This window comes from Danio aesculapii, chromosome 20 (assembly GCF_903798145.1).
Source record: "Danio aesculapii chromosome 20, fDanAes4.1, whole genome shotgun sequence".
Classification (NCBI taxonomy): domain Eukaryota; kingdom Metazoa; phylum Chordata; class Actinopteri; order Cypriniformes; family Danionidae; genus Danio; species Danio aesculapii.
In genome coordinates, this window is record NC_079454.1 from 37,153,913 (window position 1) to 37,179,958 (window position 26,046).

Genomic DNA, 26,046 nt, shown 5'->3' on the forward strand with positions numbered 1-26,046 from the left:
TTGAAGTAATGAGGTATTGCATTGCATTACCTTCAACACTGTGTACAAAACTCTTTTCAAATGAGGGGGGTTGAATTTCGGGAGTTTTTTCGGGAGACAGAACAATACGGGAGGTGGGCGGGAGATGGATCTGAAATACGGTAGACTCCCAGGAAAAACGGGAGTGTTGGCAGGTATGTTCTGACATCCTGTGGTTGTTAAAAATCCCAGGATGTCCTTCGAAAAGAGTAGGGGTTTAACCCCGGTATCCTGGTTAAATTTGCCCACTGGCCTCTGTTCATCACAGCCTCGTAACCATCTCCAAATCATAATTGGCTTCATAACTCTGTCTCCTCTCCACCTATCAGCTAGTGTGTGGTGTGCAGTCTGGCGCAATATGGGTGCCGTCGTACACGTGATGGATGAGAAGATTCCTCTCAATGTGTAAAGCGCTTTGAGGGTCCAGAAATGTGCTAAATAAATGCAAGGATTATTACTATAGTTAGTTTTTTTGGGATGTATGCATTACTTTCTAAAGTAACTTTCCCCAACACTGGCACCAAACCTCACCCCTAAACCCAACTGTCATTGGGGATGAGCAAATTGTACAAAAATGTACAAATGAGATCGTACAAATTCATGTGAATTAGATACTAAATCAAACAGTTCCGAATTGGCGTGAGATGACATTTTGCTTCACAATATTAACTTAATGACTCTCATAATACCAATTTTTGACCATCTCTGCCTCCTGAATCTTACATTCAGCTTTAGTTATCGTGAAATCATTAAGTCTAATTTTTATCTTTTGTGTGTTTACTAACTTAAAAGCATTTGCTTGAAACATATATTTTCTATATTATTTGTAATTTCTGTAATAAATAAAATAACTTTTTGTCTGTTCCTACATTCTTATCAACTTTGTTACAGTTACAGAGGCATAACAATCTATAAAGCATTGATATAAAAAGCATGTGAACTGCTCCAAACGATTTAAATTCCGCTGACAATAATCTCTGGAAGGCATTGAGGCGTGTCATTGTTTTTCTGTCATTAATTTGTACAAAATATTAGGATACACCAATTAGTTAGTAGTCAACTCTGTTATTGTAATATTTCAGTGAAGTTTCAGTCACTTTTTAAAATCTGTTTTAGACATGCCATGTGGTATCTGGTTTGAAGTTAGCATCTGGAGCTAAAGCACAAAACGCTGGAAAATGTTTGTTATTGTCAACTCTGTTACTAAATTAAAAGGTTCACCAATAAGTTTAACAACAATGAGTAACAGAATCAAATGTTCCCTATTACATTTAAGCATTTAACTTTATTTTACATTAGTAATGGATTTAGTTTACTGTCATTTGTTGTTTCAGTTTAAGTAAAATGATTGGAAAATGCTTGAAATGTCACAGCAATTCTAGAATGAGTCATATTCGCGCTTGATACCTCGCCAGGCTATGTGCTGACAGAAAACAAATCAGGTATTTTTGGTCTTTTGGACTTTTGTGTCTGAAAGTCTCATTGTGCCATGTAGACAAAGTATCCGAGTCACGTATCCGATCCACACAAAGCTTCCGCAGTCGTAATTTATTGCCGTCTTTCCAACGAAGTGTCAAAGTAAGAGATACAAGCTCTGTATGTCACCTAGCCCTCAGTCTGACTGAAGGGAACTATGGAGGATCTGGAAGGTGGGGGTGCTGAAAGATTGATGGGCTCCTAGCTGATCTCACCACCCAGTCAAGTCAATCTCACACCCTGCCTGGCTAATTGGTGGCTTCTGTCAGTCTTCAGCTGAGAGGAAGTCAGGGCTTCATCCTGTGATTCTCATTGGAGCTCCCGTTATGACTTCAGTCTGTACAGTGTGTGTTTCTGTGTTCAGTCCTGCAGGCCCCTTTTCACACCTGCCACTAATATGTGTTTTATATCTGGAAAGAAAATGGTTTCTGTCTTTTTTTAGTTCTGAGAGTTGAATATAGTTCACCCAAAAATGAAACTGTCATGATTTACTCAACTGGTTCCTAATATAGGAGTTTCTTTTTTCGGGTCAACATATATATATATATATATATATATATATATATATATATATATATATATATATATATATATATATATATATATATATATATATATATATATATATATATATTAGTCTCCACTTTCCTTCCTAATCTTAACTATACCACTAACTGTACTCTCTCTCACAAAAAAAAAAAAAAAAAAAAAACAATTACTAATGCTTAGCTTCTTAGACTTTACACACCTGAAACTTGTCTATAGCACTTGTTCACTGCTGCTCTTATAGTTGTGTAAACTGCTTCCTTGTCCTCATTTGTAAGTCGCTTTGGATAAAAGTGTCTGCTTAATGACTAAATGTAAATGTAAATATATATATATATATATTAAATTTGGAACGTGGTAGCCCTTGACATTTATAATATGGAAGGTGAGAAAAAGACAACTTTCAATTATGGGTGAATTTATAGATATAATATTGACCTTATTGATAATACATATAATACCGCTCTTCTATGCAATTGTTTTAGAACTTCCAATTCTTTTGCTATTGAGAAATGACTCAGAATATTTAACAGCAGTAAACGGTCAAAATACTTGCTCTACAAACAATTGTGTTTATGACTATACATACAATTAAAAACAATTTAATAAGAAATTTCAAGTCAGTCTCATTAGTCAGTATAACAAACTGTTTTTAACACCTAAAAATGAAGAAGAGTTGAAGAATAAGGTTAATAGTCACAATAATCACACAATCACACAAGTAATGCATTGTTTAATGTATTTTGCTCTCTATTTTATAAAGCAGTTTATAAATAAATGTGGAGACTTAGACCCAATCCCAATTCTACCGCTTAGCCCTTCCCCTTGCGTGTTCACGTAAAGTGGTAGGGGTGTCCGAATTCTCTTTATCTTGAAAGCATAGTGCTAAGGGCAAGGGCTAGATAGGCCTTCAAATGAAGATTTTTCAAGACCACACTCAAAACCAAGGGGTAGGAAAATTTCCCAGAATACACCATCTACAACGGCAGCATGGCTGCACCCGGAACTAAGGAGATCCACAAATTAGTATTTTTTATCATCAGTATGAATTTTTACAACAAACAAGCACATCTTTTAGCTCATTCATAATGGCATTCGTGTTTTACTGTCATGCTTTTGAAAGAAACGCTAAAATAAAAAACTCTAAATTTCGCTTTCTATAATACCTAATAATAGTATTGTAGTCCCACAACATTCTGACACTCGATGACACTCGAATACCCTGTCAGTAAAGTCTAGTGGCTGAGAATGACCTTTTTACAGTGTCTGCTATCATGTTAATGTTGTTTTTGGTGTGTTTACATAGATGAATATGGCCACCGTGTAAATGCATAGTACATTTACGATCTTACTGCCACATTATATCGTTACGATAACATGATATCGTTGCCTTCTGTGATCTCCTGAAGATAAATACAAAAAAATAATCCATATGGAATAACAACAGTCATGATCGTCAATCTCATATGAAGCAAGAGATTGCAATGACATATGATGATGTGTGCAGGGGTTGTAGTGGTGTCCCATTTCTTAGTGGTAAAATTTGAAGCCCTTTCCCTTTACACTCCGTTTGAAAGGCCAAGAAAAGGCCAAACATGTAAAATGAGCTTAAACCACACAATTCTTGAGTTGAGTGTTTTTTTTTGGGGGGGACAACTTAAATGTTTTATGTTCAATCCACAACTTAATTGATTTGTGTTAAGGCAACCTGAATGAATTGTTTAACCCTGCATTTTTTTACAGTGTATTATATAAATATGTAAAATAATGGGTAACGCATTTAAAGGTGTCCTTGTTACACAGGTTCCGTGTATACTTACAATATTAATAATTACAATTATTCATTAATTCATTCATTTTCCTTCGGCATAGCCCCTTTATTCTTTAGAGGTCGCCACAGCAGAATGAGCCGCCAACTAATCCAGCATTTGTTTTATACAGCGGATGCCCTTCCAACTGCAACCCAGTACTAGGAAACATCCATACACACTCATTCACACACATTCACTACGGCCAATTTAGTTTATTCAATTCACCTATAGTGCATGTCTTGGACTGTGAGGGAAACCGGAGCACCCGGAGTGAACCCACACAAACATGGGGAGAACATGCAAACTCCACACTGAAATGCCAACTGACCCAGCCGTGACTCAAACCAGCGATCTACTTGCTGTGAGGCAACAATGCTAACCACTGAGCCACCGTATCACCCATAATTGCAATTAATTATGTATAATTACATTAAAAATAACCTTAATCCTAACCCACATTCTAACCTAGTAAGTATATTAATATCGCTCAATACTTAAAAGAATAGTGGCAATGTAACAATGACATTTTAAAATAAAGCGTGACCAAATATTGTTTATACAATGTGGTTTTACATTAAATTGGAGCTTAAGTGTTTATTTATTATAATCTATTTTTTTTATATCAGATGCAATAGTATATATCTTGTTTTTAAGTAAATATAAATATCCTTGTATTTGTAACCCAAAATATATTTCTGGCATTAAGTTTCTAATTTTTCAAAATAGTTTTCTAGTGAAGTTGCTGCAGACTTTTACCCCAGTAAGATGTGCAAGTGAAACAAAATATTAAGTAGGGGGTGGGGTTCCTTTTTTGATCTCCTCCTCTTATCATTTACATTTGTAAACTACAGGTTATAGTGGTGTGGTTAATGATGCTCAAACTGCCAAACTGACATCATCAGACAATGACCCTAAACAGTTTTCCAAACAGATTCTCTTTCTGTGGTGAGAACATAATGCGAACTAGCACAGACCCAACTGCAAAAAGTACTGCGCCTGCCGTAGTCCGATGCGCTGTGCATTATAGAATGTGGAAGAAAAATATTTGTTGATAGCTCTTTACCAACAATTTCAAACAGTGAGAGAGAGGGAAAGACATTACCTGATGGATCGTTGGTAATATTTCCGGAAGATGACCATGTCGCAGTTTAGCTAAATTAATTCACACCTCCTCCTGAATTGACTTGCGATGCGTCTTCGCCGTTTGCAATGCATTAAAACAATGTTTTCCAGCCACAGCCACGCTTCATTCTCGAAATGTATATGTATAATTTGTCTAAAGTGATGTATACAAACTATATAGTATACTATGACCAGATACAATCAGTCAGCACAGTTGTCCCTCCATAGTAAAAAGCGACATTTTATGTTTGCCAGTTTGTTTTGCTTGCGGAAGTTCAATTGGCATTTTCCCACTAATTAATTCTGACCAATCGAAAAGCAGTTTAGAAAATACGTTCAACTAACATCTGGCCAATGAGTGATGTGGATTTTGTCACATGACTGCATTTTGGCTCTTTTCAACTGGTTCGGACCAAAGCAATCAGTGTGGTGTGAAAACGATGCAAGGATGGCAGAAAAATCAGACCAAATGAACCAAACCACAGATGTGAAAGCACCCTTAAAAACGAACAGTATGACCTAGCGAAATAAACACTGTACATTTTGATTTCATGCAGACTTTAAACATAAATCAAACTTAATTTAGCAGAGTTTAAAATGTGAAACATATGTGATAAATCAGAGGTTGGGAGCATCATATTTAACTGCTCCTCACTGCCGCTGCCCAGCTAATTCTGCGAAGGCTTTCAAAGAATAATTCTCCAGCAATTAAACACTTCTGATGCTATTCTTTTATAAGATGCTCTAATAATCCTTGATGAGTTTTCTTTATGTGTTGAAACGAGGCATCTTTCGTGTTAATGTTATGAGCTCATTAGACCAAATTTGTATCTGCTGTGCTGCCTGATGTGCGCAAGCTTTTCGTATTTTCTCATGCTAATGTTCGAGACAGACATTACCATGCATGTGGCTGATTTTCTATGTAAAACAACACTTAATTAGGGATCATTAGCCTGCATGATGGCATGAGTTTTATGACACAGATGTTTGTCAGCATGCATAATATGATTGATCCAACACATCAACTGAGATAACTTGTTTTTTTATTATTATTATTATATTGTTTTTAGATTTACTTACTCTTTTTTTAGACACGTAATTGAACTAAATTTGAAGCAGAATTATCTAGAACTTTAGCTAAAGAAGCATTGCTAAAACATTAGCTAATTTAGAGCTTATATTACCTACCAGCACATTGTTTTAGTAGAGGTCAGACAACTCTCCTCAGGGCCCACTTTGAATTGGATACGGATGGTCTCTTCGGGGTCAAATAGCATCTGTTACTCTCCATACCACTCAATTAACTGCATGAGCTGAGCTGCAAGTCAGACCAGTTTTCTTTTGCACTCAAACGCTAAACTGAATCACTCAGAAGACAGAAATAATTGTTTCAACTGAGAAATGAAAAAGTGATTCAACAGACAGCAGTATGGGCTTGCTAAAAACCATAGTTCCTTTATTTTGTCATAAGGCAGAGATTTAGCAAGATAAAGCTCAAAACATATAAACCATTTATTAATAACTGAGTTTGTGTCAGGACCTACCGGTACATTTTTACAAGCCAAAATATTTTATCTAAAAGAAATTTCATGTGATTATAGCAACATAGACTCATCAGAAATACATGCTTCAGCCTGCATATTTGTGAAACCACAAATACGTAATTAATATACGCCCGAATGTGGTTTCAAGGTAAAATAAATGCTATGGGGAATTATGGTGCCAACAGCTTTTTTTCCTATTTACACTATTGATATTTACAGGGGCATGTTATCAACTAATAAAGGAATATTTTCATGCAGTACTTTTTACTACACCAAATAAGACATCTTAACTGTATTCATGATATGTAATCAGATATGTTTGCCTCACCTATTGATCTCCACATGCACAACGTTTCTACCATGGTCAGTTTGCTTGGTAGCTTACCTTGTACAGTGTTTGTACTTGTGAGGCAGAGCACTCTGGTTCAAGTCAGGTGATAAAAGCTAAAAGCCATGCAAAATCAAGGTAAAAAATAGTGAACTTTTGTATAATGTTTGCTTTTGAAAACACTTTGAAAAATGTCCGCACTTCTAATCAGCCTAGGTTGCATTATACAGTAAGTTGCACAGGGTAACAAAATACATTTTTTGCATTGGTCGGGTCATATTTTATAATTAAGTGGAGCCTTTTCACATTTCTGGGTTTCTCAGTAGTGGTACTCTTCATAGTTGGGAAACTTATTGTGCAATGAATTTTAGAGTACAACATTTTTTTTGCTAAAATAATAAAAGAAAAACTTCACGATGGTGTTATTAAGACACATTTATTAGAAAAAAAAAGTAAAATAGTGTGAGACTTATAACGGCAGTGAACAATGTCAAATTTACTGTCTTCCATTACATGCTGCATTTCAAACGCCTTGCAGGAGCAGTAATTCATTTTTTTAACTACATATAGATGTACAAAAAAAAAAAATCTAAATATTAAAAACTTTCAAGGATTTAAGATGCTGATGACCGTTTCTACCAAGGTTAGTTTGCTTGGTAGCTCACCTTGTACAATGTTGTACTTATGACGCAGAGTACTCTGGTTCAAGTGATGTGATAAAAGTTAAAAGCCATGCAAAATCAAGGTAAAAATATGGGGTCTTAGTGAACTTTTCTATAACGTAAGCTTTTGAAAACACTAGTAGTTGGGTTTAGGTCAGTGGTTTGCTGGTGATCTGAGAAGATACACCTTCTCGTAGACGTATACAAAAAAAGATGTGCATCTGAAACATACAGCAAAATGACACCTAAATAATGCATTTCAGATTCACAAAAATGTAGACAACGTAGCAACGCATTTTACGATTTGTACATTTTCCACTAAGGCACTTCTAATCAACCAGGGGTGCGTTTCTCAAACCACAACGTAACTGCAGCAAGCGGCTGAACTATCATAGTACGATGCATTGTTTGGGACAAAAAACGATGTAGTGACAAGTGTTTCCCAAAACCCATAGTTTCAATGTCGCAGATTCATCGCTTGAACCATGTTAGTTATAACGTAAAACGCCCATTAATGACGCTCTAAACGGGATGGAGAAACTACTTCTTTACAGAAGAACCCCATAATTTCTTTGTGCAAATTATATTGTTTTACACAAACATGCATTTAAAATAAAATCCAATATTATTTTTGGTAAAAACAACCACTCGCTTTCCATATTAACTGAAATATATGTAAATGGCACATATAGGGCCATATATGTTTCCTTTACAAATATTATTGAGAATATGAAATATCCAATTCTAAGACATAAAATCACTTACAAAAGCTAACAAAATTCTAATATATAAATCATATCAATAAACTAATAATGAGACTATTTATTATCAAATGAAATTTAATATTTATTATGTATTAGAAATGAAAAAATCATAATTTAATAATAATATTAATAACATTGATGATGATGATGATAATGATGATTATTATTATTATTATTATTATTATTAAGTAGGATATTGTTTATTATTTTTTGTATTTTTTTAAGTCTACTTTGACAATTTGACACTTGTAAACCACAGCAGAAAGTTCTAACCAACAGGCCCATGGCATATACAGTACAAATACTTAATAAATAACCTATTATAAATTAAAAGCAATAAACCTAGGCCGGTTTAAGATGGATTTTTTCAGCAGGGTTTAATGCTTTTTTATTTTTAATCATTCCAACTTTGAATGTTAGAATGTTCTAAATGAATAGGGCATAGGGGGATAAGTGGGAATAGAACACAGCCAGGAACTATGTTTCAAACTACAGCTCCAGAGGTGTAGTTACGAGTGCTCAAGTTTGCGATGCAGTTTGCGAATGTTTGTTGGAGCGATGGATTTGGGAAACGTACGTAAGCTTTCTAAAATCTTTTAAGGATTCGAGATGCTGATGGCCTTTAAATGTGTCATAACAGTCTTGTGAAAAGGGCTTATTCAGCAATAATGTAAAATATGCTACCAATAGCCCTAAACAAGATGTGTAACCATGTTTTGATCTGTTTTTTGCAAGTTGACACACATACAGACAGTACACACAAAAAAATTTAAATTGTAATAACTTAAGTTAGAAAAACATAACTCTTTTAGGTGTAACAAATTGATATACATTTTTTAGTTGATCAAATTTACAGTTATTACAGATTATATAATTTGTTCTTGAATAAATTTACATTTCAAATGATAAAAGACTTTTATTTGAGTAATAATTAATTTTATTTGGCAAAAAGATTCTAAAAGTAAAAATAGACTGGCAATTGACAACTTTTTATTTTAGTGTTGTTCACGTCTGGCAGTTTTGGTTCAGTTACAGTGAATTCTGATGTGATTGCTATGATAGCATGGTTCGCTGCAAAAAGTGTGAATGCTGTCATTCCACCCTTGACATATACCAAACACGCAGACCCAAACCACTGAAAAATGGATCTAGTCCACTTCCAAGTGAAATCTGGTGCGGTTTGACTGAAATATGAATGCAACACAGACCAAAGTCATCACATGAAATCACTAGATGAGACCATTTCATGCAGTCTAGATTACATTTCATGATGCTTTTTTTACATGCATGTTTTGCTCAAGTATGAGGGGATGCCAAGAACATATCCAAGTTGGCATCCGTCTAAATTGGCTAGCTTCTAAAGTGACCAAAATAATCTGAGTTTGTTCAGAGGCTCATTTTTTGATCACATTTTTTTCACGCTCTTTTCACTCCATCAGCCTATAAGGAATGCTGAACATTCTTCATGCTACAGAGATAATAAATCGTTGTTCTGCTGTGTTTGCATTTGTCTCTCCGTCAAGGATTACCCATTTGCATGTTGCTGATTGGACGGCTCAAGAACATCGTACATCCGCCGCTGCATTGACTCTCTGTCCTATATTTAATATTTTGTTTACACTGTACGCCAGCACTTGTCAAGCAGAATTTATGCTGACGAATATTTCAAAGGGAGATGAGTCTAATTGCCTTCTAATTAAAAGTGCTGATATGGCTGCGGTTATCTTCACTCGCTATGGCTGCCAGTGGAATATATTTGCATGCTGTTGTTGAGGAGGGAAATAGTGTGAATAAAGATGTCTCAAGCAAATTTGGATGAACTTAAATGAGAAGACCAAAAATAGTCAGCGTTCAGTGTAACTTTGGGTGTAATCTCTAAAACACAGCTGTGTGCCGGAACAAGACAGTGGGAAGTTGCCAATCAAAGCCTTGAAAAAACCTAAAATCAAATAAAAAACAACTGTTTAGAAACGCACAGAAGCAGCTTTGAGGAATAAAGCTGCATTTTTTCCCCAATTCAGCAAAGAAAATAATTTGGCAGCTTGTCATTTTGTCAAGTTTTTTTAGTAAATGATTGAATACATCCATTAAAACATTTTGTATAGTGGAAGTCAGAATTATTGGCCCCATTTTTAAATTTTTTTTTCTTTTAAAAATATTTTTCAAATTATGTTTAACAGAGTATACCTGTATATAATGTTTATAGTAATGTATATATAATGTAATATAATGTGTATAATGTATATAATGTTCATAGTAATGTATATATAATGTAATATAATGTGTATAATGTATATAATGTTCATAGTACATCCATCTGTAAATATTACCATAGTTTTTCTATAACTGCACTTTATAACTTATACCTGTATCCCGCACTTGCTGCTATTGCACTGCTGGTTAGACTGAAACTGCATTTCGTTGCCTTGTACTTGTACATGTGTAATGACAATAAAGTTGAATCTAATCTAATCTAATCTAATCTAAAACAGAGCAAGGAAATTTTTACAGTAGGTCTGATAATATTTTATCTTCTGGAGAAAATCGTATTTGTTTTATTTCGGCAAGAATAATAGCAGTTTTTAATTTTTTTAAACCATTTTAAGGTCCAATGTATTAGCCCATTTAAGCTTTATTTTTTTCGATAGCCTACAGAACAAACCATTGTTATACAATAACTTGCCTAATTACCCTAACCTGCCTAGTTAACCTAATTAACCTAGTTAAGCCTTTAAATGTCACTTTAAGCTGTATAGAAGTGTCTTGAAAAATATCTAGTCAAATATTATTTACTGTCATCCTGGCAAAGATCAAATAAATCAGTTATTAGTAATAAGTTACTAAAACTATTATGTTTAGAAATGAGTTGAAAAAAATCTCTCCGTTAAACAGAAATTGGGGACAAAAATAAACAGGGGGGCTAATAATTCAGAGGGGCTAATAAATTTGACTTCAACTGTATATACACCGTGTCTCAAAAAAATCCAAGCAAAACTAATTCGGTCAGAATCTCATCAAAATACCTCCAACTTATATGATATGTATACATTTTCCACCTTACTTGATTTATATCACTGCATTACCTTCTTCTTCTGCATCTTCTTGGCCCTGTACCATGCCTTTGACAGTGATATTTTCAACAGTATGGGCAGTGCATGGACGACCACTCCCGGCCACATGACATACTGATCCAGTGCAATCAATTTTCACCAACAAGTAATCCAATCCACCAGCTTTTAGTCAGTAATTCACTAAGAAATTGTGAATGTGTAGCATTTCAGTTCTCATAAACCTTTGGTCAAACTCTTATTTTCATTCGAAAACACCCTTTTTATTGAAGTCTTATGCAGCTAAACGTGCAATATCACACGAGTAGCAGTGCGATATGGCTGTATATCGACACTGGTGGGAGGCGTGTGTTGGCACGAGGCTGCAGGCCAAATGCTTTAGTGTCACACAAGTGACGATATACAGCCACATCGCACTACAACGAGTGTGATATTGCGTTTATGCGAGTGTGATATTGTGTTTTGTTCGATAGCATAATTGTGTATTTAAAAAAGAAAATCAAACATGGAGAGTCTAAAAATCCTTTTGTAAGAGGAACTACTTTCTTCTACCATTCCTTCACATCTGCAGCTGACCGTGAGAACAGCAGAAACCATTGCTACTTTACAAACATCACTTTAGAACTAGTGTTTGAATGATTCTCTAGCGTAATGTCTAAAGTGATCAATCAATCTACAGAGATTTCCCAGTATTTCTCTGTTGCAATTAGGAGATCACAATATTTATCCCTGAAAAAGCCAAAGCAGCGCAAACACTACTAGATTATTGTTGTGTTCGCGATAAGGAAAACCCTAAACACGTGTGGGCATTTCTTATTTCTTTCTTTATACTGAACTAGTCTGCAGTAACAAAAAACATGAGACTCATTGAAAACAAACAGATGCTAACCAAAAAGTAACTCAGGGTTATAGAAAGAGTGGCCAACACAAAATACATACTGTATATTCCTGATATGTGAGTCCCATCTCACACTTTATACACTACAATGGTGTTCATACAGCACTACAACATACAAAAAAGAGAGATCAACTTAGAATGTCACTTACCAGTTTAATAATGATTTGATCAGCTGTGGTTTGAAATTTATACTGTTTTTCTTCCCTAAGGACTTATTATGCGCTCTCTGTCGCAATCTTGTGGCGAAGCATCAATCATCTTTGCTCTGCTCAGTACAGGCTCATGGCCGCGAACATGGTGAATCTCCAAAGTTATAAATATTTAAAGTAGACACTGTCCTTATAAATAAAATTCATAGTTGCAACCAAAACAACTACATTCTCGCCTAAATAGCCTCAAAAGTACATTATGTTGTCCAACAGCTGCAATATTTGTCAAACTGTAGTGAGTTTATTCATCTGCTGTAACTCTATGTCGGCGGAGTAATACACAAGGGTAAAGAGGTTGTAAGTGTGATTTTATTACAGGAACCAGACAGAACTGTTGGTTAATAAAAATAAATATGTCATTATTATGCCATCATGTCATCGCCAAGGACAGTAAATAAAAGGATTATTCTAATGCATAGATTGCGATGTTATTTCTGTATGAAATTTAGTCATTCTTATTCCTGAAGTATGTTAAGCGGTCTTATTTTTGTATCATATTTTACTGCTTTGAGCAACACGGTGGCTCAGTGGTAAGCACTGTCGCCTCACAGCAAGAAGGTTGCTAGTTCGAGTCCCAGATGTGCAGTTGGCATTTCTGTGTGGAGTTTGCATGTTCTCCTTGTGTTTGCATGGGTTTACTCCGGGTGCTCCGGTTTCCCCCACAGTCCAAAGACATGTGGTATAAGTTGATGGTTCATTCCACTGTGACGACCCGTAATAAATAAAGGTACTAAGCTGAAGGGAAAATGAATGAATATTATTGCTTGGTTTTTTTTTTGAGACACAGCATATTTAGATCTTTTTTTCTTAATATTATTCCATTGTGTCGTAATTTTTTTTTCAATTTTCTAATACAGTACTATTAATATACTAAAATTACACACACATGCATTCAAACACATTAAATTAACATCTTTTATAATATATAAGTATTTTTATTTCATTTGTAATATACTAATCTATGCAATATAATGATAAATGAGGGGTGACACGGTGGCTCAGTGGTTAGCACTGTCACCTCACAGCAAGAATGTCACTGGTTCAGTTGGCATTTCTGTGTGGAGTTTGCAAGTTCTCCCCATGTTGGCATGGGTTTCCTCCGGGTGCTCCAGTTTCCCCCACAGTCCAAAGACATGTGGTATAGGTTGAATTGAATAAACTAAATTTGCCGTAGTCTATGTGTGTGCATGTGAGAGTGTATGGGTGATTCCCAGTACTGGGTTGCAGCTGGAAGGGCATCTGCTGTGTAAAACATGCCCTGGATAAGTTGGCGGTTCAATCCACCATGGCGACCCCTGATAAATAAAGCAACTAAGTTGAAGGAAAATAAATGAATGAATGGTAAATGAGATGGATGCATTAATATAAGAACAATATATTGAATGAGCCGGAACTTCTACAGAACTTCTATTGCCTACAGATCATTTGAACATGTATTTGAAGATATACCAGGAAACAAATAGAGGACACATTTTGAGTTGTGTAACTAAACTGACTAACAAGGTCGCCTCTGGTAAAGAGAGCATTGTTTCTTGATGTGGTCACTACGGGTGGTTCTGTGTATTAGTGAATAATAGTGCATTATTTACAAGTGCAGGCTAGCACAATATAAATAATGCATTGGTCTGAATGAAGTTGGATGGAAATGTAAGAAAATTGCAATTAAATATGTATGCTTAGACTTCATTAATGCAGAAAACAGCATCTATGACCTCCTCCTGCCAAAGGGCATAAAAACAATGCTCTTTAGGTAGAGCACAGGCATTTCTTTCTTTTGTGTTGCTCATGTAAGATTTATCTGTGCATTAAATGTACATTCACGCATGCCTCCATTTGAGCTCTGCTTCTTTTTTGCACCTCAAATAAGAAAAGCTATGGTAAGAAACTTTAAGTTTTAAATAATTGACTATTTAATTGGATTGTCCTGACTTTGCATTGAAAGTCTGTTGAATAAGATTTAATCCATTGAACTTGTGATTGAATGATAAAACATTGACTATACTCTGTCCGGGAGTTTTTTTATGTATAAAAATAGATTTTGAAACATTCTCCCTTGAGAATAATGCCACTTTCCTGCCCCCCAAAACATACATCGGATGTAATCGCCATATGTCATTTTCACATCCCATTCAGAAATCTCCCTGCTTGGGCTTTCCAGCTCTTGGCAGTTGTTTTTCTAAAAGCAAGTCCCTTGATGTCCTTGCCAGTGTGTAGTGCAAGAGAGCATCAGCCAAGAGCTGGAAAAAACACAAGCCTTAGGCATCAGTGGCATGTCAAAGCCAAAACCACTAGGCCACAAACACATACAAATACATATATACATATTTTAAAGGGATAGTTCTCTAAAAAAAAAATCTTCAATCTGTTACTTGTTCCAAACCAGATTTTGATTTAGTTTTGTTATTCCATTGAACACAAAAGAAACCTGTAACCATTGCATCATATAGTATTTGTTTTTCCTACTACTGAAAGTCAATGGTTACAGGTTTCCAGCATTCTTCAAAACATCTTCTTTTAACTGGTATGGACAAGGCTCATTCTGAAAACGTAGTCAGTGGACGTTTCTGGAGACCGCGATTTATGTAGCTGGGGGGTATGTGTGGCTGCATTTCTTTTTTTTTTAATAAACGCTACGGGGCGGTGTGATGCCGTTCCTTTTTCGCGCTGACCAGCTGACCGCTTACCCCGTGTGGAGGGCTTTCCCGTCGCAACCAGTTTGTCCAGTTAGCTCGTCTTGTATTTCGGCGGACTTGAGACGCAGAGAGGAGATAACCACCAGGACGACAGGGTACGAGTCCGGGGAAGAGCGGGTCCAGAAATCAGGTAAGACAAAAACAGAATCCAAAAAATAAGTGAATAACAGGGTGAGAATGTGGTAAAATCCGAAAACGTGGTACAAATCAGACGAGGGCTTTTCTTTTTCTGGATGGTTTTTGTAAATCGTTGGTTGGGTTTAGGGAAGGAGGAGGGTGGGTCTGTCGATTGGTCGGCCGGCCGGCCAGTCAGTCATCCAGTCATTCAGTCAGTCAGACAGATTTTCGTTCGACAGCAGCCTCTAGTGGGTTTACATGAGAACAGCGGGCGCAGACGGCACTCGGCAGAGAAATTTGAGATACGAAAATGCGCACGCAGCGGCCTCTCGTGGATTCGCGAAAACAAGAAAACAAAAATACGCACCTCCCCGGACGTATTTCACGGTCTCCAGTAACAATCCAGAAACGGACTACGTTTTCAGAATGAGCCTGGGTTGCTCACAGCAAGAAGGTCCCTGGTTCGAGCCTCGGCTGGGTCAGTTGACATTTCTGTGTGGAGTTTGCATGTTCTCCCTGTGTTCAAGTGGGTCTCCTCCGGGTGCTCTGGTTTCCCCCACAAGTCCAAAGACATGCACTATAGGTGAATTGGGTAAACTAATTTGTCTGTAGTGTATGTGTGTGAATGAGTATGTATGGATGCTTCCCAGTGATGGGTTGCAGCTGGAAGGACATCCACTGCGTAAAACATATGCTGGATAAGTTGCCGGTTCATTCCGCTGTGTTGACCCCAGTACTAAAAGTACTAAGGACTAAAAGGAAGTCGAAAAGAAAATGAATTTTCCTTCAGCTTAGTTCCTTGTTTATTAGTAGTCACCACAGCGGAATGAACCACCAACTATTCCAGGATATGTTTTATGCATGGTTTCCCTTCCAGCCACAACCCAGTACTGGGAAAAATGCATAGACTCACATTCACACACTGTGGCCAATTTAGTTCATCCAATTCACCTATAGCGCATGTCTTTGGACTGTGGGAGAAACAGGAGAAAACCTACGCAAACACAGGGAGAACATGCAAACTCCACACAGAAATGCCAACTGACCAAGCCGGGACTCAAACCAGCGATCTTCTTGCTGTAAGGCGACAGTGCTGAGAGAGTAAATGTTGACAGAATTGTATTTTTTGGATGAACTATCCCTTTAAGCCCAATTAGAATGTAAAAATCTGCTCGATTTTATGATGATCAGATAAACTTTTTGTAGCAGGATGTGGCCTTTACCAAAGTTTTGTCCTTGAGACTGGTGTTTTAGGTGTTATGAGAGATTTACCAGATTTTTATTTCTCTTAACAGCGTGAAAGGCTGAGGAATATTGAGAGGATCTGCTGCCTGCTGCGAAAGGTATGTGACGTTTGTCTTTATCTGTGGGGGGATTTTATACGTTTCCGAATGAGCCATTTTCAAACATTCAGTTCATGTTTATTTATATACTGTAGTGCTTTTACAATGTAGATTGTGTCAAAGCAGCTTAACATAGAAGTTCTGGTAAATTGAAACAGAGTCAGTTTTCAGAGTTCAGTTTGGTTCAGTTCAGTGTGGTTTAATTTTCACTGCTGAAAGTCCCAAAAACACTGAAGAGCAAATCCATCGATACACAGCTCCACAAGTCCCAAACCAAAAAAGTCAATGGTGACAATGGAGGGGAACAGACTTCACCAATTGATGAAAGTTCGAAACATCTTGGAAATGTGCTTTAATTAGAAAAAAAAAAATGCTATAGATAAACACATTTCTGTGATGAGTGGGGCCCAGTTTTGTGATGTTTTGTTTCAAAACAAGTATTCTATTGGTCAGTGCGCAGCTTTTTGACTGATCAAATGTGCATTTGGCACTTTTATGAATTGAACAACTATATTATATTTATATAGTATTTATACATCCAAAGTCATTGTTAAAGGGTTATGTACTAATCTGGCCAGCTACAAGATGAATCAAATTATTATAACTTTGATTAAAGCAAAGAAGCACATGAAAGTTAGACAAAAGCACAGCTTTAATAAGGGAAAGAACTACAGAACTATTAATGACTGGTCATTAAAAAGCTCCAAGTTTATATCAAAATATGCCTACATAGAAATATTTTGAGAGTGTATGGAGATTGGCTTGATACCATAAATATATTATATTATATTATATTATATTATATTATATTATATTATATTATATTATATTATATTATATTATATTTAATTACTTTATATTATATTACATTACATTACATTACATTATATTATATTATATTATATTATATTATATTATATTTTATTATATTATATTATATTATATTATATTATATTATATTATATTACTGTATATTATATTATATTATATTATATTATATTATATTTTATTATTTTATATTATATTATATTATATTATATTATATTATATTATATTATATTATATTATATTATATTATATTATATTATATTTAATTACTTTATATTATATTTAATTATATTATATTATATTATATTATATTATAATATATTATATTACATTACATTACATTACATTATATTATATTAAATTATATTATATTATATTATATTATATTTTATTATATTTTATTATATTATATTATATTATATTACTGTATATTATATTATATTATATTATATTATATTATATTATATTATATTATATTTTATTATATTATATTATATTATATTATATTATATTATATTACTGTATATTATATTATATTATATTATATTATATTATATTATATTATATTATATTATATTATATTATATTATATTATATTATTATAATCCAGAAGATCTGAACCTTATTTAAACCTGTAAAGTTTTTTTTCTGTAATTATTATAAAATAAACATCCTTCTAAATGAAGAGAAAATATATAGAAATTTCTACACCTCAAATATCCTTTTTGAGGTCTCTAATAAAATGTTGAATGAAACATCTGATACTCCAGCCTCTTTGAAGCTCATTAAAATCAGGTTGACAAAATTGCAGCACCAGCTTTACCATTTTGGCTACGATATTAATTCAGTTCAGTATTTAGTCACTCTTTTTTTAAACAGCAAAACATACTAATTGTCACTCTTAGATTCCTAATGATTTACAATAGCATTAGCCAAAGGTATTTTAAAGCGTTTCCTCACACCTTTTTAGCGTGAAAACTGGAAAGCATTGTGTTTGAGCATTTGAATCCAGACATTACTAGAGAAGGCCAGAACCTGTTATGTCCCATATATTGTGCCCACATCAGCAGAACGCCTTCATGAGTAATATGTCTGGTCGTCTCGAGTCCCAGCTGCTCCGTGTGCATGTGCAACTAGCAGAAAAGGTTTCTGCTGTCACTCGGTTTCACCTGACTGCGAATGTAACTGAAAACACTGTCTGACAAAAAAACTGTGTCCACAAGGGCATCACATGTGCTTGAGCTAAACTGCTTGTAATATTACAAACACCACACTTAGGTTCACAGGTCTGAATTGTGATCAGATGAGACACATTTAAACCCATTAATAAGTGACATCTAGGCAGTGCATCTATTTTTTTTATCAGTAGACCCTGCTATCTATTTACAGGCTACTATTTTTATAGCGTCTTTTACATTAATTCTTCTTTATTATTTATCTATTATTGCTTATTCTTTCTGTGTTTATGCTTTAGACACTAGTTCCTTTTGTAAAGTTATTAGTTCACACGTCATTTTAGGATACAGTTCTCGCTGTTAATAATTCATTAACTATGAATTTTGCCTATTTGGCTGCTTATTAATAGTTATAGTAGTTGCGGTTTAGGTGTTGGGTAGAATTAGGGATGTAGATTAAGATCATGCAGAAAACAGTAGATACTTTAGAAGTAATAATAAATAATATGCTAATAAGCAACTTGTTAATAGTGAGAATTGGTCCCTATACTGTGTGGCTGGTAAGTGTTACTAGTTATTAGTACTACTTATTCTATGGTTGCTTTTCAATTTCTATTTGTTCATCTTCATTTCATTAAAAGTCTAAGTCTAAAATGACCTTGTAAAATGTTACCTTTTGATCTATTTTTGTTACCTTTTACTTTTTTGGTAACATTGACTATTATTATTATTATTATTATTATTATTATTATTATTATTATTATTATTATTATTATTATTATTATTATTATTATTTATTTGATTAGGATATATTTTTCACATTCTGATTTCAATGACTAAATATTTCTAAGAATAAAATATGTTATATTTTTGAAAGATGATTGGTTTGCATTATTATGCTTTCATATAGCCATACTGGCATTATACGCTTACTGGTCACTTTATTAGGCACACCTGTCCAACTGCTCCTTAACACAAATTTCTAATTAGCCAATCACATGGCAGAAACTCAATGCATTTAGGCATGTAGACATGGTCCAGACGATCTGCTGCAGTTCAAACCGAGCATCAGAATGGGGAGGAAAGGTGATTTAATTGACTTTGAACATGGTTTTTGGTGCCAGACAGGCTAGTCTGAGTTTTTCAGAAACTGCTGATCTACTGGGGTTTTCACGCACAACCGTCTCTAGGGTTTACAGAGAATGATACAAAAAAAGAGAGAATATCCTGTTGATCCCAGAGAAGAATGGCCAGACTGGTTCAAGCTAATAGAAAGGCAACAGTAACTCAAATAACTCATTACAACCAAGATATACAGACGAGCATCTCTGAAAGCACAACACATCCAACCTTGATGAAGATGGGCTACAGCAGCAGAAGACCACACTGAGTGCCACTCCTGTCAGCTGAGAACAGGAAACTGAGGCTACAATTTGCACAGGCTCACCATAACTGGACATTAGAAGATTGGAAAAATGTTGCCTGGTCTGATGAGTCTCGATTTTTGTGCGATATTCGAATGGTAGGGCCATCCTGCCTTGTAACCACTTGTTCAGGCTGGTGGTAGTAATAGTGCGGAATGTAATAGTGCGGAAGATATTTTCTTGGCACACGTTGGACCTATTAGTGCCAATTGAGCATTGTGTCAATGCCACAGTCTACCTGAATATTGTTGCTGACCATGTCCATTGCTTTTTGACCACAGTGTACCCATCTTCAGATGGCTACTTCCAGCAGAATAAGGCACAGTGTCAAAAAACGTGAATCATCTTAGACTGGTTTCTTTAACATGACAATGAATTCACTGTATTAAAATGGCCTCCACAGTCACCAGAACTCAATCCAATATAGCACCTTTGAGATGTGGTGGAACGGGAGATTCGCATTATGGATGTGCAGCCGACAAGTCTGCAGCAACTGCGTGATGCTATCATGTCAATATGGAGCAAAATCTCTGAGAAATATTTCCAGTACCTTGTTGAATCTATGCCATGAAGGATTAAGGCAGTTCTGAAGGCAAAGCGGGTCCAACCCAGTACTACTAAGATGTACCAAATAAAGTGGCCAGTGATATATAATGAGTGGTATAAAAATACCTTAAAATGGTCTTAAAATGACAAAAATAGAGTTTATTCCAATATATTTTGATGCAACATATTGCACAACAATAATTAGATATAGCAACAAACCTAATTACCAGTTATTGATAACAATAAATTATTTACAATTTATAACTGCTTTATAACTGCTTTATAACTGCTAAAAAGCAACACATAACCCACATTTACAACAACTGCATTCTTTCTACTCACTTGTATGTGTGCTTATATTTTACATCATAGTTAGCGGTTTCTGGATAAATAGAGGACGGAGGAGCATTGAAACAAAGAAGGAGGTTTTGTAAAGTTACTACTTACTAAAAACAAAGGATTAGTAGCCAATGAATAAATACAAGAACTAATTTTACATCTAAAACAGGTACTGGTAGCATAAAAATAGATACTAGTATGAATTATATTTAAGTGTTAAACTGGCTTGCCGTATATCCTCCCATCCGTTTTTGTCTCTCTCTGTGGGGATCTTCACGCACACGAGGCCTGCTGTTTGTCATTTATTATCATTATTAATTATCTTGGTTGTAAACACTTAGCTTAAGGCTCTTATCACTTCATAATGGGCCACGGAGCTATTGCTTTGACTGACACGAGCATAATGATCATTTATGAGAATCAAGCCAGAGTAAATAAACAAACATTCATTTTTATTCTGCACAGGTCCTAACAGTTGGGGATATCTTTGCTCAGCAAATAAGAGTTTCGTGTATTTGTGTGGGAGAGAATAAACAGTTTTGTTGTTAGTGTGACTATATTTTATTGCTGAGTGCGTCTGTGGTTTGTGCATTTTATCAGAATGAGACGTTCAGCTCTTCTCTCAGGTATTCAGTGACTAAAGTAGCATTCGATTATTTTCCCTTATCAAATGTGTGGAGTACTTTTCACAGCCGGCAAACTAACATGCATGTTTTCTAGTTGTTAGAATGAATGTCAGACTTTGACAACTGTGTCGTTTTGTGAGGATTCACCATAACACACAGACCGTTAAACGTCTAGAAGAATAAAAAGGAATAATGGTTTGTTTGGATGAGTTGGGAGAACGTCAGACAAACTTATGCTGAGTCACGCAGAGCTTCCTTGCAAAGCAGCAGCATATTTTTAGACAACTGCTTTCAGGATCCATAATTCAGATACCAGTCATTTACACACATACAGTATACATATAGATGCAAGTGAAACAACAGTCTGACCTACACTCACCAGCCACTTTATTAGGTACACCTTACTAGAACCGGGTTGGACCCTCTTTGTCTTCAGAACTGCCTTAATCCTTCGAGGCATACTGTAGCTTCAACAAGATACTGGAAATATTCCTCAGAGATTTTGGTCCATATTGACTTGATAGCATCACGCAGTTGCTGCAGATTTGTCATGCTGAACATCCATGATGTCAATCTCCCATTCCGCCACATCCCAACGCTGTTCTATTGGATTGAGATCTGGTGACTGTGGAGGCCATTTGAGTACAGTGAACTCACTGTCATGTTCAAGAAACCAGTCTGAGATGATTCGCACTTTATGACATGGTGTGTTATCCTGCTGGAAGTAGCCATCAGAAGATGAGTACACTGTGGTCATAAAGGGATGGTTTATCACCCAACAGATTCGATGTGTTGTGTATTCAGAGATGCTCTTCTGCATATCACGGTTGTAACAAGTGGTTATTTGAGTTACTGTTGCCTTTCTATCGGCTTGAACCAGTCTGGCTATTCTTCTCTGACCTCTGGGATCAACAAGACATTTGGGCGCCACAGATCTGCCACCCTCTGGATATTTTCTCTTTTTTGGACCAGTCTCTGTAAACCCTAGAGATGGTTGTGCATGAAAATCCCAGTAGATCAGCAGTTTCTGAAAAACTCAGATAAAAGAATAAGTCATCCTATTAAGTTGTACTGTATTTTAAATGAGTAGAAACCATCTTTCTCATCAACAGTAAAACCTACCAAATTACAATATATATATATATATATATATATATATATATATAATAAAATATTATTTTGCGAAACTCACATCCTGAAATAGACTTTTTAATATTTTAAATTATTCTTGTTTTACTTGATTTTATACACACATGTTGGTGTTGGTGGTTTATGAGAACTCTTCATAGGCGTAATGTATTTTAATACCACAAAAAAACTGCTTATTATAACCCAACACAACCCAACACTTTTTTTTTATGTGAATAGACCTACTGTAGTTGAGTATGATTTTAAGCTTTTTGAACTACAAGGACACAACGCATATTTTCTTCTGTTGAACAAAAATAAGAAAAGTTGAAAACCTGTAAACATTGACTTCCATAGGATTTGTTCTATGGATTTGCATCCATTGTTGACCATGAATGTCAATGGTTATGGGTTTTCAGCTTTCTTCAAAATATCTCTTTTGTGTGTGTTCAAGAGAAGAGTGAATCTCAAACAGTTTTGAAACAAGTAAATGGTGAGAAAATAGTAAGTAAATGAACTATCCCTTTAAAGTTATGGCTTGGAATAGCCTTTTCATAATCACATAGAAAAAAGCTGTATGTCTTCTAGTTCTCTACACATTAAATGAAAGGAAAACCACTTCACCACCATTCAGGGCAAACTGTTCGAATACAGTCAGCATATATTATTTTTATTGTTCCATTTAGTTTAAAAGTGGTTTCCGAGAAGATTAAAAAAAAAAAAAGATTGAAGACCCTTGGTTAAAAAGTCTTCTCAAATGTGTGTTTGTTTCCTTTTCTGCTATCATATCTGAAATTATATATCATGTACCCAACTATCATTAAGGTGGTTTCCTGAGATATCATACGGGGCTTTTATGAATGATCCTCTGCCTTTTAACTCCACCTTGTCATTTCTGTTAATCGCACATTCTGTGCAAATATTCATACACACACACATACACACACAATCAGTAATTATGCTTGCTCAGGAAAAAAATATTAAACATGATATATTCTAATGTGTGAAAAAACATTTAATTTAGTTTTAATGTTGTGTGCCTGTGCTAAAAAATAAATCAGATGTACTAAGTGTACATGATCATTACTGTTCTCTAAAATTACAGTTACAGCATAATGATGGTTTAATTTAGCTGCGAAGTTCTGTCCCTGCAGTTTAGCATCATTGTTCTGACCCTGTCTTTCTGTTAAGCTTAGCTTTTCTCTCTCACTCTGAAGGTCAAGGTCAATATTCCATCAGCCAATCAGAGGCGTCCACCGGGGGAGTGCGGCGTAATCCCCTATGGTTGCCAACGCAGTGTGTTTGTTCTTCAAACGAGAAGCTACTTTTTGATGTTGCAGTACAAACGTTTCTGTCCTCTCATCACTCCACTTCACTCTACATTCATCACCAAAGGCATTTGCACAGAATGTGCGATAAACAGAAATGACAATATGGAGTTAAAAGGCAGAAGATCATTCATAAAAGCACCGTATGATATACATTTCTCTCAGGAAACCACCCTAATGATGGTTGGGTGCATGATTTCAGATATGATAGCAGAAAAGTAAAGACAATCAAACATTTGATAAGACCTTTGAATCAAGGGTCTGCAATCTGTGATGTTGGATCTTCTCAGAAACCCCTTTTATACAAAATGGAACAATCAAAAATAAATAATGTTGACTGTATTCAAACAGTTTGCCCTGAACGTTGGTGAAAAGTGCTATTGCTATCATTTGAATGTGTAGAGAACAAGAAAACATACAGCTTCATTCTATGTGATTATGAAAAGAGCTGTTCAGAGTCAAAACTTTATAAACAGTTATAGGTGAAGTGAATATAGACCCATTTCACATTTCCGGGTTGCTCAGTAGCAGAAGGCATCACAGGTGTGTAACCTTAAAAAACTTAAAGAAAAACTCCACGATGGTTTTAGCAAGACTTTCTGGAAAAGGAAAAAAATTGTGTGAGACTGATGATGGCAGCCAGAGGAGAGAATAACGTTAAATTTACTCTCAGCCACATAGGCGCTGCATTAGAAACACCTCGCATAAGTGATAGTTTGTTTTTTGTAATTTTACGCAAAGATATTACATTCATAAATGCATATAAATGTTCATATGTTTTTTTAAAAGTCTAAATAATAAAAACTTTCAAGGATTTAAGATTATGATGACCGTTAAATGCATCATAACAGGCTTGTGAAAAGGTTGATCATTTACTTCTGCTATCTGCCACTAACAAGATCACATATTAAAGTTTATCTGATCCACCTGCACTCTGGTGATTTGTCTCTTAGGTCTTGTTTTTGTATTTCCAGTTTGTTATATTTGACTTCCTGTATGTTTTTGTATCTTTTATCTGCTTATACTATCTCTTTTTAACGCATTCTTTGTAAAGTGTACTTGAGCTTTGGAAAGGCGCTATATAAATAAAATTTATTATTATTATTATTATAATTATTATTATTATTATTATTATTATATTAAAGTCATAGTTCACCTAAAAATGAAAATCTACTCAACGTTTACTCTCCCTCAAGTACTTCCAAAATTTTTGAGTTTCATTTTTCTGTTGAGCATAAAAGAGGATATTTTAATTAAAGCTAAAAACCTGTAACCATTGACTTCCATAATAGGAAAAAACTAAGGAAGTCAATGCTTACAGGTTTCCAGCTTTCCTTAAAATATGAAAGAAATAAAGTCAAATAGATTTGGAAAAAGTGAAGGGAGAGTAAATGATGACAGACATTTCAATTTCGGGTGAACAGTCCTTTTATGTTGTGGATGGAATTAATGATTAGTTGGTAATCAACTAACCAGTCCTCATAACTAATTTGTTGAATGCAGGGTAAATAGACAGGAATAAAGATAAACAAAATTTTGACAAGAGTCAACTTGTTATGGCAATACAACATAGTCAGGATGTCTGAGATGACAAGTCTTGTGGGTAGCTCTAGGTCACCAGAGGTCCAAGAAGAGACAAACTACAAACTGACGACAGGGTGTTGGGCGCCGCAACAAAGGCTGTCTTGTCTGCTCTGAACAAGCAGAATGCAGTCTGCTCCATATGTGGCTGAATAGCTGCAAAGCTCTCAGAATCCCTATGATGAGCCCTGTCTGCTTTTGAAAATGCTTACAAAAGGGCACACAAACAACTGGACCTTGGAGCAGGGGAGTTCTGATGAGTCATGTTTACTTTTATCACATGGACATCTATGTTTATGTGCTCCTTAACAAGCGGAAGTGATGGTACCACATACAAATACAAAAGAAAAAAATTGAACCAAAAACAACCAAACAAACATACAAGACCAGAAACCAAGTAGAAACAAAGAAACATAAAAAAGTATAACATGCATACAAATTATAATTACCTATTTACTAATATTACATATTA

The 26,046-nt window shown here is 35.1% G+C and overlaps 1 protein-coding gene across 2 annotated transcripts in view; it reads left to right on the forward strand.

The window, feature by feature from the left end:
* Nucleotides 1-26,046, forward strand: part of cnih3 (cornichon family AMPA receptor auxiliary protein 3) — a 67,442-nt gene that overhangs the window by 12,515 nt on the left and 28,881 nt on the right. For both annotated transcript variants that reach the window (XM_056481514.1, XM_056481513.1), the window contains exon 3: nt 16,552-16,599. In XM_056481514.1, coding sequence (XP_056337489.1) covers nt 16,552-16,599 — 48 coding nt within the window. The remainder of the gene's footprint in view (nt 1-16,551; nt 16,600-26,046) is intronic.